Source organism: Sinocyclocheilus anshuiensis, unplaced genomic scaffold (assembly GCF_001515605.1).
Source record: "Sinocyclocheilus anshuiensis isolate Anshui unplaced genomic scaffold, SAMN03320099.WGS_v1.1 scaffold924, whole genome shotgun sequence".
NCBI lineage: Eukaryota > Metazoa > Chordata > Actinopteri > Cypriniformes > Cyprinidae > Sinocyclocheilus > Sinocyclocheilus anshuiensis.
This window is the reverse complement of record NW_015552594.1, coordinates 145,628-160,627: the sequence shown is the minus strand read 5'-3', so window position 1 is coordinate 160,627 and position 15,000 is coordinate 145,628. Positions and strand designations below refer to the sequence as shown.

The 15,000-nt window shown below is 44.2% G+C and overlaps 2 protein-coding genes across 3 annotated transcripts in view; both read right to left on the bottom strand.

The window, feature by feature from the left end:
• The window catches only part of mcm7 (minichromosome maintenance complex component 7), a 10,805-nt gene extending 2,565 nt beyond the window's left edge, over positions 1 to 8,240 (bottom strand). The window contains 12 exon segments of the mRNA XM_016456561.1: positions 1,018 to 1,283; positions 1,356 to 1,567; positions 1,639 to 1,722; positions 2,961 to 3,092; positions 3,172 to 3,286; positions 4,170 to 4,319; positions 4,401 to 4,538; positions 4,631 to 4,811; positions 5,887 to 6,011; positions 6,429 to 6,553; positions 6,556 to 6,648; positions 8,040 to 8,240. Coding sequence (XP_016312047.1) covers positions 1,018 to 1,283; positions 1,356 to 1,567; positions 1,639 to 1,722; positions 2,961 to 3,092; positions 3,172 to 3,286; positions 4,170 to 4,319; positions 4,401 to 4,538; positions 4,631 to 4,811; positions 5,887 to 6,011; positions 6,429 to 6,553; positions 6,556 to 6,648; positions 8,040 to 8,070 — 1,652 coding nt within the window. The 5' untranslated portion in view covers positions 8,071 to 8,240.
• Positions 8,241 to 8,795: 555 nt separating this feature from the next.
• Positions 8,796 to 15,000, bottom strand: part of stag3 (STAG3 cohesin complex component) — a 26,829-nt gene continuing 20,624 nt past the window's right edge. For both annotated transcript variants that reach the window (XM_016456562.1, XM_016456563.1), the window contains exons 22-32: positions 14,603 to 14,695; positions 14,147 to 14,306; positions 13,871 to 14,007; positions 13,185 to 13,286; positions 11,534 to 11,664; positions 11,343 to 11,459; positions 10,779 to 10,918; positions 10,011 to 10,089; positions 9,426 to 9,506; positions 9,066 to 9,156; positions 8,796 to 8,984 (exon numbers count right to left, since the gene is read on the bottom strand). In XM_016456562.1, the coding sequence (XP_016312048.1) occupies positions 8,937 to 8,984; positions 9,066 to 9,156; positions 9,426 to 9,506; positions 10,011 to 10,089; positions 10,779 to 10,918; positions 11,343 to 11,459; positions 11,534 to 11,664; positions 13,185 to 13,286; positions 13,871 to 14,007; positions 14,147 to 14,306; positions 14,603 to 14,695 (1,179 nt within the window). In that variant the 3' untranslated portion in view covers positions 8,796 to 8,936. The remainder of the gene's footprint in view (positions 8,985 to 9,065; positions 9,157 to 9,425; positions 9,507 to 10,010; positions 10,090 to 10,778; positions 10,919 to 11,342; positions 11,460 to 11,533; positions 11,665 to 13,184; positions 13,287 to 13,870; positions 14,008 to 14,146; positions 14,307 to 14,602; positions 14,696 to 15,000) is intronic.

The following is a 15,000-nucleotide window of genomic DNA, read 5'->3' as shown; positions in this document are numbered from 1 at the left end:
TAAATATCATCTTTATTTCACTAAAGAATTCTACCTCTAACGAGCTGTAGATAAAATAGTCTAACAAATTAAAATTACCGTTATTTTCCGGTCTTTTTATTCGTTCAGTCAGACTTTGTGCTGCAAAACATCCATGACAGTCGTTGTCCATCCTGGCAAATAATAATGGCCATTCGACGTGAATTATATAAATACTTTTAAAAGCACGGCCATTTAAAACCCGAGGGTCTACCATGTGCATAGTATAGCGATCACTGCAGACAGTTATTTTGGGTGGGAATTAATGTAAACACAGATATCGGATACCAGTCGTGTCTAAAGTGAATGTAAACAGACGTGCCAAAAAAATCGGATATGGTCAAAAGATCGGATCTGTGCATTAAGACTTGCAGTGTAAACGCAGCCTTAAATACTGACACATGCTTTATAACGTGGGCAAAAGAAAGGTCAAACAACAGAAAAATAAAGAAAAACTAAAGCACAATCTAAGAGTTCACAGGAAAGAGACATTTCCGGTCAACAGGTGACTTTCTGTAATCACAGGTCGAAGCAGGGTTGGGCCGATAGACGATGACAGACATCACAATGTTGAGCTGGCATCGAACTGAATTACATTCAAAACAGCTCAATGAACAATTTAAACAGTAAAGATTTCATTGTGCAAAAAAATGCCAAACGAATTATAGGCTAGATGTTTTACACGAGTTAAACGAAGCATACAAAAAACAGCAACAAAATTCAAAATAATTTGAATAATAAATATATTACAATAAAATTAAAATAACCTAATAAATTAACTTAAATGTTTTAATCATCTGACGTCCGCATCGCTCTTAGGCACAGGCATACTTCACTTTCTGCACTCCGTTCCGTCTCGCTCAGAGCCGCCCTGAGCGCCGACAGACGAGCGAGACATGCGCCAACACCCCCCCGCATCCCGTCAACACCTCATCATAATACCAGGTGTGAACTGCAGTGGCCTCAGACATGCTAGTGTAATGCTGTTAGCATGTTTACCTCATGAGCTGCATGTGGATGGGGCTGAAGTGTGTCGGCGGCTGCTTGCAGTGCTGGTGCACGTATGTGATGTGCTGCGCCAGACGCAGGTCGTTGTCTGCATCGGGTTTGTCCTGAATGAGCCACAGCAGGTCGAAGCGCGACAGCAGCGCCGCCGGCAGCTGGATGTTCTGCTCGAGGGTTTTGCGAGGGTTGTAGCGGCCGTACGCCGGGTTCGCCGCCGCCAGGATCGAGCAGCGTGCATTCAGAGACGTCATGATGCCGGCCTGAGACAAACACCATACCAACACGTGATGATTGGGTCAGAGGTCACCCAGCTCGAGCGGAGCGCACCGTACCTTGGCGATGGAGATGGTCTGCTGCTCCATGACCTCATGGATGGCCGTGCGGTCGGCGTCAGCCATCTTATCGAACTCGTCGATGCAGCACACGCCCAGATCAGCCAGCACCAGAGCGCCGCCCTCCAGCGTCATCTCACCCGTGACTGGGTCACGCATCACCGCCGCTGTCAGCCCCACACCGGACGAGCCGCGGCCCGTCGTGTACTGACCTGCAACAGAGTGCCAGAGTTAGCCGCGGGATGCTAGCGGACGGAGGAGCGATGCTGCGGGCCACACTCACTGCGAGGAGCGAGACGGTCGATGTAGGACAGCAGCTGAGACTTGGCCACACCCGGATCTCCCATCAGACAGATGTTAATGTTCCCTACAAACACAGACGCATTCAGTCAAACAGCGCTTCATACAACAGACTGTCACAACAGCTTCACATTAATAAACAAACATCAGACAAATCCTAATTCTGCTGTACAGCAATAATGTCCTTACTCAGTACAGTGTTGATTCAATGCAGCTCTATATCAGTGTCAAAGTTATTATCGAGTCCGATGTATTTGTAAAGCTCTTTTCAGACATATGGTTTCAAAGCTGCTTTACAGAAAATCATACCGTCATATTTATAATTTTAATAATAATTAATTTATGCATTTAGCACACTTTTATCCAAAGCGACTTACAGTGCATTCAGGCTATACATTTTTTACCAGTATGTGTGTTCCCTGGGAATCGAACCCATGACCTTTTGCACTGCTAACACAATGCTCTACCACTGAGCCACAGGAACATTATATTACATTATATTATATATATATAATGCTGTACTGCTTTAACAGAGTAAGTTGAGGAATTGGACGATATGATGATATATATATATATAGTGATCTTCCGGATTCAGATGCAACTCTGTTGTATTTATGGTGTTTTCTGGCACATACAGTATCTCACAGAAGTTGAGTACACCCCTCACATTTTTATAAATATTTTATTATATCTTTTCAGACATTTTCACATAGGGGTGTACTCACTTTTGTTGCCAGCGGTTTAGACATTAATGGCTGTGTGTTGAGTTATTTTGAGGGGACATCAAATTTACACTGTTATACAAGCTGTACACTCACTACTTTACATTGTAGCAAAGTGTCATTTCTTCAGTGTTCAGTGTTGAAAAGATATAATAAAATATTTACAAAAATGTGAGGGGTGTACTCACTTCTGTGAGATACTGTATATCAGTGCTGCAGTGACTCAAACACACAACTGAGAGATTTAAATGCTGCTCGGTTTTGTTCAAAGCGAATGTAAGTGATTCTCAAACAGTATGAATGAAAATAGTAATGTTATTGTTGTTAGAGGTGAAATCTGATGTTCGGACTTAGAATTAGGAATTAGATAATGGCCAGTTTTGCTCCAAGACAGAAACCACTCTCAAAAAGTGTCAATGAATATACACTCTTACGATTATCTTAAGTGAAAAATAACTGGTTATCAAAGAGTCTGATGTGAGTTTAATAATTTCATAATATCATCAGTCATTTAAGTGTTAATGTTGAGCTGAATTGAGTTAGTTTTCTTCTCATGCAGCATCAGCAGACAGACGCGTCTCACCCCTGATCTTCATCCCACGCGGCGCCTGCTCCACTCCACCCACCAGCAGCAGCAGCAGCGCCTTCTTCACGTCCTCATGGCCGTAAATCTCCGGAGCGATCGATCCCGCCAGCTTCTCATAGAAATCCTCCTCTACACACACACACACACATGTGAGTACAGAGACACGTCACAACCCTTATAAACCCCACACAGACACGAAGCGTGTTACCCGTGATCTGACGCAGCTCTTCATCACTCAGCTCTTCAGTTCCCAGCTCATCATCCTCAGTCTTATTCATCAGAGTGATGCAGTGACACTCCAGATACGTCTCTGACAGCAGACCCTGACACACACACACACACACACACACACACACACACACATCAATAACCCTACACACACACCAGACGTATCTGAACACAGTAAAACACAGAGCTCAAGGTCATGTGACCATACATTTAGATAGTCTTACGCTGCATCCCAATTCGCTTACTCATACTACACCCTTAAAAGACGTACTCTTTTTGTGAAGAAAAAGTGCACACTTTTGAGTGTGTAGTAGAAGAGCAGGCAAGCTTTGGGACAAACTATCACATGATACAACTGTGTCTTTAACAGACTCTCTGTCGCATAATTACACGCATCCTGTCACATCTAGTCACAGTTAACATCCACATTTCATTTCATTTAACTTCCTACAATATCAGAGAGAGAAGTCGCACGTTGATCTGCTAGTCGCGGGTCTTTCATGTGGAGAACTGCTCAGATTTTTTTGTATAACGATGCATTTAAAAGTTAATAGCCAAACTGATCTTTATAAAAGTTCACGTTGTTGCAGATGAAATATAAAATAGATAACATTAAATAGATATTTTTTACCAGCTTAAATGTTGATAATTAATAACTCAAGCCCCTTTATCTAAACCCTGTCGCGCACATCCGCCATGTTTGTAGTTTTTTTTTACGCTTTTTATTCATGTTTGTAGCTCTGAACTGAATACTTCACCAAAGCGCAATGGATTGTGGGTAATATTAGCCATTAGTGTTTTGCGTACTCTTTTCAACATACTATGCTTTGGGACACACTTATTCTAATCTCACATACTATTTAGGACGGATAGTATGAACATTTGGACGCAGCGATACAAATGTAGAGGGGGACTTGTTCTGCCCACTGTGTGTTGATAGGGTGTTGAGATGTGTGTGACGTGTGTAAAGCGTGTCACCTGTACAGCCTGTCTGAATCCGGAGCGCAGCAGAGGAAGGAATATTCCAGAAACAGCCACGTGATCTCCAGGCTGCGCCACACGCGTGTTCTCTCCGCGGGCGTAAATGGTCATGCTGCGAGGGATGTTTCCCACCGGCACCTGATCGCTCTGAGCACACACACATAACACAATCAACACTCTGCATGATCTACACTCAGCCAGACAGACGTGACGCTCTCACACACTCACATGCTCCTGAATGCGCAGCTCCTGGAACTTGATGAACTTTGACCCGCGTGTCTGCAGGTACAGCCGTCCTCCAGACTTGTTGGTGACGCACTCCTGACTGGGACACATGATGAGCGGCGTGAAGCTCGGAGAGGCGATCTGAGCAGTGGCAGGGACAGGACTCGTGTTAGCACACACACACACACACACGTGAGCGTTTAAAGACACGCATGCACTAATGAGCTGCGCACCGGCTGGTAGGTCTCGGCTCCGCACTGATCGCAGGTGTACGTGGCCACAGTCATCATGGGTTTGACCTCCGTGGCTCTGGTGACGATTCCCCTGACGGTCACCAGCTGACCGATGCTGTCGGCCTTCACGTCACGCACCACCTTGGGCTTCAGCGTGGACGGAGGACGGAAATAAACCTCACTGAGAAACACAAAACACTTGATTCATGCAGTTATATACTACAAAACCATCAAGTGAGTGTGTACAGTATGACAAACAGGAACACGGTAACGGCTGTCACACACTGAATTCACCAGGACACGAGCGTGTATGTGAGTGAGTGTGAAGTGACATGTGGCCAAGTATGGTGTGGTATACTAGGAATTAGTGCTCTGCATTTATCCCATCCAAAGTGCACACACACAGCAGTGAACACACACACACCGTGAACACGCACCTGGAGCAGTGGGCAGCCATTTTTTGCTGAGCAGTTGGGGGTTCGGTGCCTTGCTCAAGGGCACCTCAGTCGTGGTATTGAAGGTGGGAGAGAGCGCTGTACATTCACTCCCCCCACCTACCCTGCCGGTACGAGACTCGAACCCGCAACCTTTGGGTTACGAGTCCGACTCTCTAACCATTAGGCCACGACTTCCCCCCTGTGACTATCAATTCAATAATCATTCTGATGATCAATCAATCAATCCCAAGATTGATCTTTTAGTCCGTTTTCAGTTGAACAAAACTTCACTAAGTATTATTTGTAGTGCGCCTGCCATCCAATAATCATTTGTTTTGTTCCTTTTATGCACTAATACATGCATTTATTACATATTCATTATATTTTTACTGATGTCGTCATTATTCAATTATATTTCAATAAATCATGAAACAAATTTTACACCACCATTTCAATGTTTATTTCAAAACAACTGAATAAAATCAAAATCAATAAATTTAAAAATGGCTTTATGATTAATTTAAATGTTTAATAAACTCACATTTATTTAATCAAATATGAGACAAATTTAAATTTAGAGACAGTTGATCTAATATCTAAACATAAAAGACAATTGACTTATCTGAATATAGTTGTTCATATAATCTTTAGTATTTTAGCAATATGTTTAATACTATAGTAAAGTGTAGTTTACAGCATTGAGATTTTTTTCCTTAAGAACAATTGACATACCACCCAATATATATCGAAATGAATCAAATCAAACTAAGAGCTAGTGAATCAAACCAGCCCCAGTGTGTGTGTGCTTGAGTCACTCACAATCTGCGCATGAGTTCAGACGGATACTGGTTCCGGGGGTCATGCGTGTCTGCGGGGTCACGACCTCTGGTCTCCATCATCAGCCGGTGCTCGATATAAACGTCCAAGGCATCCTTCGCCACAACCTACAAAACACACACACGCATGGCTCAGACACAAATATATCGATCAGCAGGCAATGTTAGTGATATACAGTGTATTTCAGCTGTGTGAATGTTTATCGCTTCATGTGAGCCTCCTTTGTGTAGGCAAATAAAGTTAGACATTTAAAGCTACTTACATATTCAACTATATATGAAGAGCTGCGTGATAACGGCTTACATTTTGCGACAATCACAATTTGATTTGGTATATAGCATATATCACGTTATGTGAACGTATGTGGATAAAGCTGAATATACTTATTGCAGGTTAAAGTCATTATAGACCTGTTATAGTATCATTTTCTAGAGTTTCATTCTGCACATCATAAGCCGTTGGCGTATTTATTTTCTGACGTTCATATAGATCTGTAAAGCGATCTATAATGTCAGTACGGTCACCTCTCGCTCTCTGTACTCCGGCAGTAGCTCGTGAACCGCATCCGCGAACAGTCCGGTGTAACGCTTGCTGTTCTCACACACGCTCTCCACCAGCGAGTCCGGCTCGAAGCTGCAGGAACGGAGCAGGCTGCAGATCTCACCAGCTGAGCGCCGTATTTGAACACCTTCTTCCCGGAGTCATCCTCGCTGTAGAACTCCTGCAGGAAGCGCTTGCACTTCTCTGGAACACAGCCACAGCAGAAAAACCACTATCACACACAAACCTGTCGAACGGCTCGTGTAAATGTTTAAGTGAAGGAAAAGCTGATGAGTCCAGATGAGCGCGCGGAGGAAGCGTAAACAAACGAGCGAAAGCGCCGAACCAACACTGCATCCAGCTTCACACATTTACTAGTAGCTGTTCAACAGAAAATAAACGTCTGAAGATAGAGTTAAACTCCGCGAATGATCGCCGCGTCCAAGCAGCCTCGGAGCGACTCGAGCAAAACATCGAGTTGATGTCATGTCGCCGAACCTGATCGCGATTCCAGAGTCTGTGTCCCAGTGACAGGCGACATCTGCTCCGACCGCACGTCATCTCGCTGCATTTGCCTTCGCGTTATAAATGACGCGCGTGTAACGCCACTTGATGGCTGCTGTTTTTGTAAACAAAGCAGCACATGGCTCTGGAGCCGCACCGCTTCCGCGATCCCGCCGCGCTTCATAAAGTAGTCCCGTCCAGCCTGAACGCGACCGTAGCCAATAACAACCAACTGCAGAACCGCAGAACCATACGTCATGACTGTCTGAGGACAACAGCGCCAGACTAACAATCTGAGGCCGGAAGTGGGCGGAGTAGCAGTATCAGATCGGAAGTGGGCGGAGTAGCAGTATCAGATCGGAAGTGGGCGGAGTTCATGTAAACTAATAATGGCTGAAGACACGGTAAGAAGTTAATCACGGCGTAATTACGAGAGCTCAGTCAAAAGTTAATGAAAACAGAATCATCATGGCGGAAGAAGAGAAAACGGTAAAAAAAATAAAAAAATAATTGCCTTTGTGTATTTAATCGTGAGGTATTCGGCCAATCACAACGCACTGGACAGCTGGCCAATCACAGCACACCTCGCTTTTCAGAACGATGAGCTTTGTAAAAATCGACGCGTTTCAAAAAGTCGGGGCGCATCATCAGCGGAACCGACCCGCGCTACACGTACAGACGAAACTTTCACACGGTACTGTAAAGCGACAACCATTACAGGACCGACCGATCGGAATAAACACACGCATGATTCTGGACGGATTTGTTAAAGTTCTGACTGAAAATAAGCGCGTCTGAAACTGAGCACGTGCTCCCCGCGCGCCTCCGCTCTTTGTTCCGAGACTCCATCCGGGCTCTGTAGCACAAGCGCGCGCAACCCCCGCGAGCAACGGCTAAACCAAGTTAGAAACGCATCTACAAGCGTTAACGGAGCAAAACAGCACGTGTCACATCGATTCAGTTCAGATACCAAATATGATGATTCATATGTGTTTTCATCTAGATTTCATTTCATCAGACTTTGATGCGTATCGCCTCAGAAACAGACGAAAAGAGTTCTTAACTAAACTAGAGTTCATTTCCCAACTTACCCTTCTCCGCCATATAATCCTTAGGTGCCATGTTTATCGCAGAAGTGTGGAAAAAGTCGCGTTTCTAAGGTAAACGTGTAAATATCTGACCTAGGAGACGGTTTCCTGACTGAAGATGCAACACTCTCGAGCGCAGCTGCAAAAACTGGCGCGAGTCTGCTGGCGCTTTCCACCAATGAGAACGCGTCTCCGAGTGCGCGAGGGCGGGGCTCTGCCTGTGGCGCGAGAATATTCCAAACGTAGTTTGTCACATGGGCAGATTGACCAATAAAATCTAAGCTTTGAAACGGCGGCAAAACAGTCCGGTTGATGATGTCATGACAAGAGCGGCGAACAGTGAAAACATCCGGAGCTCGAGTCTCCAGCAGCGCGCGCTGAACATCATACAATATATCTAATAATCAAAAATAATAATGTAAAACAAACATCTGAAAGTGCAAAAAAACGAATATGCGAGATTCCCGCCGGACATTAATGACGCATCGTTTCTTTCACTGCGCACTGTATTGTAATATTACATGGTATAGTGTATTGTCTGTATATTGTGTGCTATATTGTGTTCGATTATATGAAGAAAAAACAAACACCTGCACTGTGGCTTTGTGTAAAATCATGGTGAAAAGTGTTAGCAGTAAATCTGAAATCTTGCAGAAAAAAAAGCACTTGCGAGAAATAAATGTAAATTATTTATTTTAACAAAGATAATAAACAAAACTGTTTTAACACTTAAACCAACATCATTTTTAACCATCAAATCAAATAGGTTTTTTATGCTCTTCTCATTAAGACCAACCTGGTGACATTAATGACTCAACTGAACCGTTTTACAGAGATCTTAAAACAGCTGCATTAACAAAACATCCCATAATGATCCACTGGTGAAACGTGAACACCGGTTCATTGGAACAGATCCTCCAGGAAGCTGGCAGAGCCGTGTGTGGAGGGCTGCAGGACAGAGGAGGAGGAGGAGGATGAAGAAGAGGCTTGTGCTGATCATTCAGTGAGCCTGCAGTGGGTTTAACTCACCAAAGCGATGCCCAGCTCAGAGTCTTCATCATCGTAATCTTCAATTTCTGGCTCCTCATCCTCTGAAGCATCTTCATGACCCAGAGAGAGTCTGAGCACACGCACACACACACACACACGAACAGACACACACGTGCACACACACACACACACACACACACACACACACAGTATCATGCGTTTTTAGCACAAGCTGCTCTCTCATGTTCACCTGCATGCGTTTCATTATGCATGAGTTTATCTGTCTGTCCCTAACTCTGATGCATACAGTTTTGCGTGTTGTTTTTATTAATTTTGGAAACATGCTTCTGTACACATGAATAATGTGAAAGAAGCAGAAGTGCAGATGAACACACTCACGTGCTGAGATGAGACTGGATGCTCTGAGAGAACGGACTCGACTGCTGTCTGCTGTGAATCACACTCTTCCTCAGGACGGACCTACAGACAGACGTGAAAGAGTGTGTGTGTGTGTGTGTGTGTGTGTGTGTAACAGCCAATGAAACTAGGAGCTAGTCTTTCTTACTCAAACCACTCAAATATCAACCTGTTGTTCAGTATATTATTAGTCCAGGTTACAAATGTCACAAGCTCTCTGTCTCTATATTTAGGTGTCTAGTCATAAGTAAATAATTGTAAAACAATCAAAATAAAACGGATTTTATTAGTTTAGCTGGATGTCATGTGACCATTAACCAACATCAGAGACCTGTGAACATTTTCAATTCACTTAAAAGTCAAGTCATTATTTGAGCTCTGAGAGGTTCAGCTGATGAAGATGTTTATGAACAGGAACATAAAGCACACATTACATTACTGTTTGCTGAGGCGTGTTGTCATCTTTAACATGAATGAACTTACTGACACGTGTCCATCACATTTCTGTAACCTATGCATATGTATTATGTCCTTTTAGTAATGTAGTTTATGAATGGATATAAATACCCGTCTGTGAAATCATCGTCCATGTCGACACGGCGTGTGTGTGACGTTACAGCTGGAGTTTCCAAACGGCTGGTCAAACCTGCACACACACACACACACACACACACACGTACCATCACTGGAACAGCTGTAGGTCTAAGTTTGTGGTCTGGGAGATTTTATAATGTTTCTGAAAGTCTCTTCTGTTCATCAAGGCTGCATATATTTGATCAAAAATACAGAAAAAAAAAGAAAATATCTGTGTTCTATGTGAATATCTGTTAAACTAATTTATTTCTGTGATGCGCAGATTTCTGTGTATTTTCAGCATCATTACTGCAGTCTTCAGTGTCACATGATCTTCAGAAATCATTCTAATATGCTGATTTGCTGCTCAAGAAACATTTCTGATTATTATCAATGTTGAACACAGTTGTGCTGCACAATATTTTTGTGGAAACCTTTTATTTTTCAGGATTCACAGATGAATAGAAAGTTCAAAAGAACAGCATTTATTTCAAATAGAAATCTTCTGAAACATTATAAATGTCTTTACTGTCACTTTTGATTTAATGCATTTTTGATTAATAAAAGTATTAATTAATTTTTAAAAATACCCCAAACTTTTGAACAGCACTGTATGTGCTACTGAGCCTATGAAATGTCCTCACTAATAAAGTTGAACCAGTGTGTGTGTCTCTGTGCCTGTGTGTGTGTGTGTGTGTGTGTGAGAGAGAGTGTGTGAGGGTGAGTGTGTGTGTGAGTGAGTGAGTGTGTGTGTGTACTTACTGTGTGTGCGTCTGCGTTTCCTGCTGGGTTTTTCTGCTGCTGCTGGAGTTTCTTTCGATCCTGAAGTCAGCGATCGTTCGTACATCTTCACAAACTCACTGTTGATCACTGAGGCAAACACACGGCGCAGATACAGCGACCTGCATCACAGACACACACACACACACACAGACTGACTGCAGGACAGTAGAAAGCATTTATCTGGCAGAGGAATATCAATATCGTGATCTCTGTGTTCAATATTTGTTTTTACAGACGTCCCAATGAGAAACTGTCCAGATAGGGCTTTAGCTGAAAATCAGCAGGGAATTTGCTCTGGGATTGTGTGAGAAAAACACAGACGTACAACTGCACAGTACATGAAACAGATTTCTCTGGTAAATAAGTCCCTTCCAAATGGAGCTTCCCAGGATGAATTTACCCTAATTCTTCTGAACGAAGAAGTAAAGCAGGAATAAAGAGTTTGTTGCTTTATTCTTCATATGGGTGATGCATCCCGTGTTGTAATCGCATGAGTAACTGAATACGGTTGATCTCAGTGAACGGAGCGTCAATGATACTCACAGCTGCTTGCACTCAGGCTGCAGGACTTTGAAACTGAATTCACTCAGAATCTCCAGAAAACTCAAATTCATCAGGTCTCCCTTATCGAGCCCTTGACTCGCGAAACGGATGCCATCCCTACGCAAACCACAAACGGCCACAGATGAGAGAGAGAAATAGAGAGAGAGCGTAATGAGAGGGTGAATACACACTGGTGTAACGCCAGCAGTGGTTTACGGATCAGACGCAGGTTGATGCTGAAGTTCAAAGCCAGTTTCTTCGCCAGCAATCTGATCTCTGACAACTCCTCATCACGCCTGTCCTGCTCCAGCCCAGAGAAGAGCTGCACACACAGAGACACAGAGACACACAAACAGACAGACAGACAGACACACACACACACACACCTGGTGCAGACACAAGCATACACACACACACACACCTGGTGCAGACACAAGCATACACACACACACACACCTGGTGCAGACACAAGCATACACACACACACACACCTGGTGCAGACACAAGCATACACACACACACACACCTGGTGCAGACACAAGCATACACACACACACACACCTGGTGCAGACACAAGCATACACACACACACACACCTGGTGCAGACACAAGCATACACACACACACACACCTGGTGCAGACACAAGCATACACACACACACACACCTGGTGCAGACACAAGCATACACACACACACACACCTGGTGCAGACACAAGCATACACACACACACACACCTGGTGCAGACACAAGCATACACACACACACACACCTGGTGCAGACACAAGCATACACACACACACACACCTGGTGCAGACACAAGCATACACACACACACACACCTGGTGCAGACACAAGCATACACACACACACACACCTGGTGCAGACACAAGCATACACACACACACACACCTGGTGCAGACACAAGCATACACACACACACACACCTGGTGCAGACACAAGCATACACACACACACACACCTGGTGCAGACACAAGCATACACACACACACACACCTGGTGCAGACACAAGCATACACACACACACACACCTGGTGCAGACACAAGCATACACACACACACACACCTGGTGCAGACACAAGCATACACACACACACACACCTGGTGCAGACACAAGCATACACACACACACACACCTGGTGCAGACACAAGCATACACACACACACACACCTGGTGCAGACACAAGCATACACACACACACACACCTGGTGCAGACACAAGCATACACACACACACACACCTGGTGCAGACACAAGCATACACACACACACACACCTGGTGCAGACACAAGCATACACACACACACACACCTGGTGCAGACACAAGCATACACACACACACACACCTGGTGCAGACACAAGCATACACACACACACACACCTGGTGCAGACACAAGCATACACACACACACACACCTGGTGCAGACACAAGCATACACACACACACACACCTGGTGCAGACACAAGCATACACACACACACACACCTGGTGCAGACACAAGCATACACACACACACACACCTGGTGCAGACACAAGCATACACACACACACACACCTGGTGCAGACACAAGCATACACACACACACACACCTGGTGCAGACACAAGCATACACACACACACACACCTGGTGCAGACACAAGCATACACACACACACACACCTGGTGCAGACACAAGCATACACACACACACACACCTGGTGCAGACACAAGCATACACACACACACACACCTGGTGCAGACACAAGCATACACACACACACACACCTGCTGCAGACACAAGCACACACACACACCTGCTGCACACAAGCACACACACACACCTGCTGCAGACACAAGCACACAGTCCTGGCGCTTTCCACTGAGCTGATCATCTTGGATTTGCTGAGAGTCTCTTTGATGATGTCACCGAAATCCCTGTAGAACTACAAAAAATAAAGAATAACTTAAACATTACAACATTAACACTGTTATTTACCTGGTCATTATTTATTAAAAACATTTTCACAGCACAGAATGGGCTCATTTATAAAGATGTGCGTATAATGATCCTAATTTGTAAACATACAACAAATTCTAAATTGTTTCTACCAAGAATTTATAAAACATTCAGGCTGCTCTTAAATGTTCCTAACTGTGTCCCTCTTTATAAATCACAGTTCATCTTAAATTCAAGCGCAGTGTGAACAAGTGCATAATATATATATATAATTATTTTAGGAAATCATATCTAATTAATCTATTTCAATTACGTTATTATGAGGAAGATGCTAATTTGTGCATATAATAATATTAATGCATATTGTGATTTTTTTTAAATTTTACTGGTGAAGTTCATGCTCTTCAGTTGGGTTAGGGTTACAGAAAAAGTTCACGTCAATTTATGCCTTTAGTAAACCTGCTTTCTTCCTCACTTTTGACAATAAAATCCAGGGTTTAGAAGTCAGGATCATATATGACGTATGTTTCATAAATGAGGCTCAATCTTTCTCTTACTCCACACACACACCTTATTGTAGTATTTGAGTATGTCTGTGGCGGCTCGCAGCTCCAGGACTCCGTATATGATGAGTTTACAGTATCCAGCCAGCTGATTCCTCCTCTGCAGCAAAGCAGCCATCTTCATCTCCTCACACTCTTCCTCACCTGCAGCACAATCCTGCTGAGCTACTTACATCTGATCAAGATCTGCATTTCACATGCAATCTTCTTATCAAAAGACGACTGCTTTAGGAGAAAGTTACAGAGTAAATATGTGTGTAAGTGTCTTTCTTTATCCGTGTACCAGCCAGATCCTCGTCAGGCTCGCTGAAGACGTAGTCGATGATGAAGGAAGCCATTTCTGCTTTGAGAGAGTCATCAGGACTGAAGAGCTGCAGCGGAGAACCGTCTCCTTCACACAGCTTCCCGAAGACGAGCAGCACGTCACACAGACACACAAACGCCTGCGGACACAGCAAACACATGACGAGCCTCAATCTCATTCACTGACAACAAATCCAGTCGACAGAAGCTCAGAGACAGCGGCTCCATACTCTAGAGCTGAACAAGCAGTCGCACAGTTTCTTGTGTGTTTTTGTCATCGGCTGGGTTTCACTGTTGGTCAAAGTCCCTGCTGTTGTGTAGTTTGCACAGCGCTGCGGTGAGACTAGAACAAATGTGGTGTGATGTGAGCAGCAGAGTGATTCAGATCGACAGTCTAAACCCCTGTGTGTCTGAGACTGAGGACTGAGGGCTGTACCTGGTTCCTGATGCGACTCTGAGCCACGGACAGACAGCTCTGACACACCACACAGAACGAGTGAAGAGCCTTCATCACACGCTTCAGCTCCGCCTGACAGACAGACAAACCTGTCTTTAGCAAAACAGTGTGCATGGGAAATCAGTCTTTCATGAATACTAACACTTTCTATTACGTTTCTACTCTATTTTTTTGTATTTATTCAAAAACCCTTTATGTGTACTGGGTTAGACTGACTGGGACTAACATATGTGACGTGACGTGACATGTGGCCAAGTATAGTTACCCATACTAGGAATTAGTGCTCTGCATTTAAACCATCCAAAGTGCACACACACACCGTGAACACACACCCGGAGCAGTGGGCAGCCATTTATGCTGCGGCGCCCGGGGAGCAG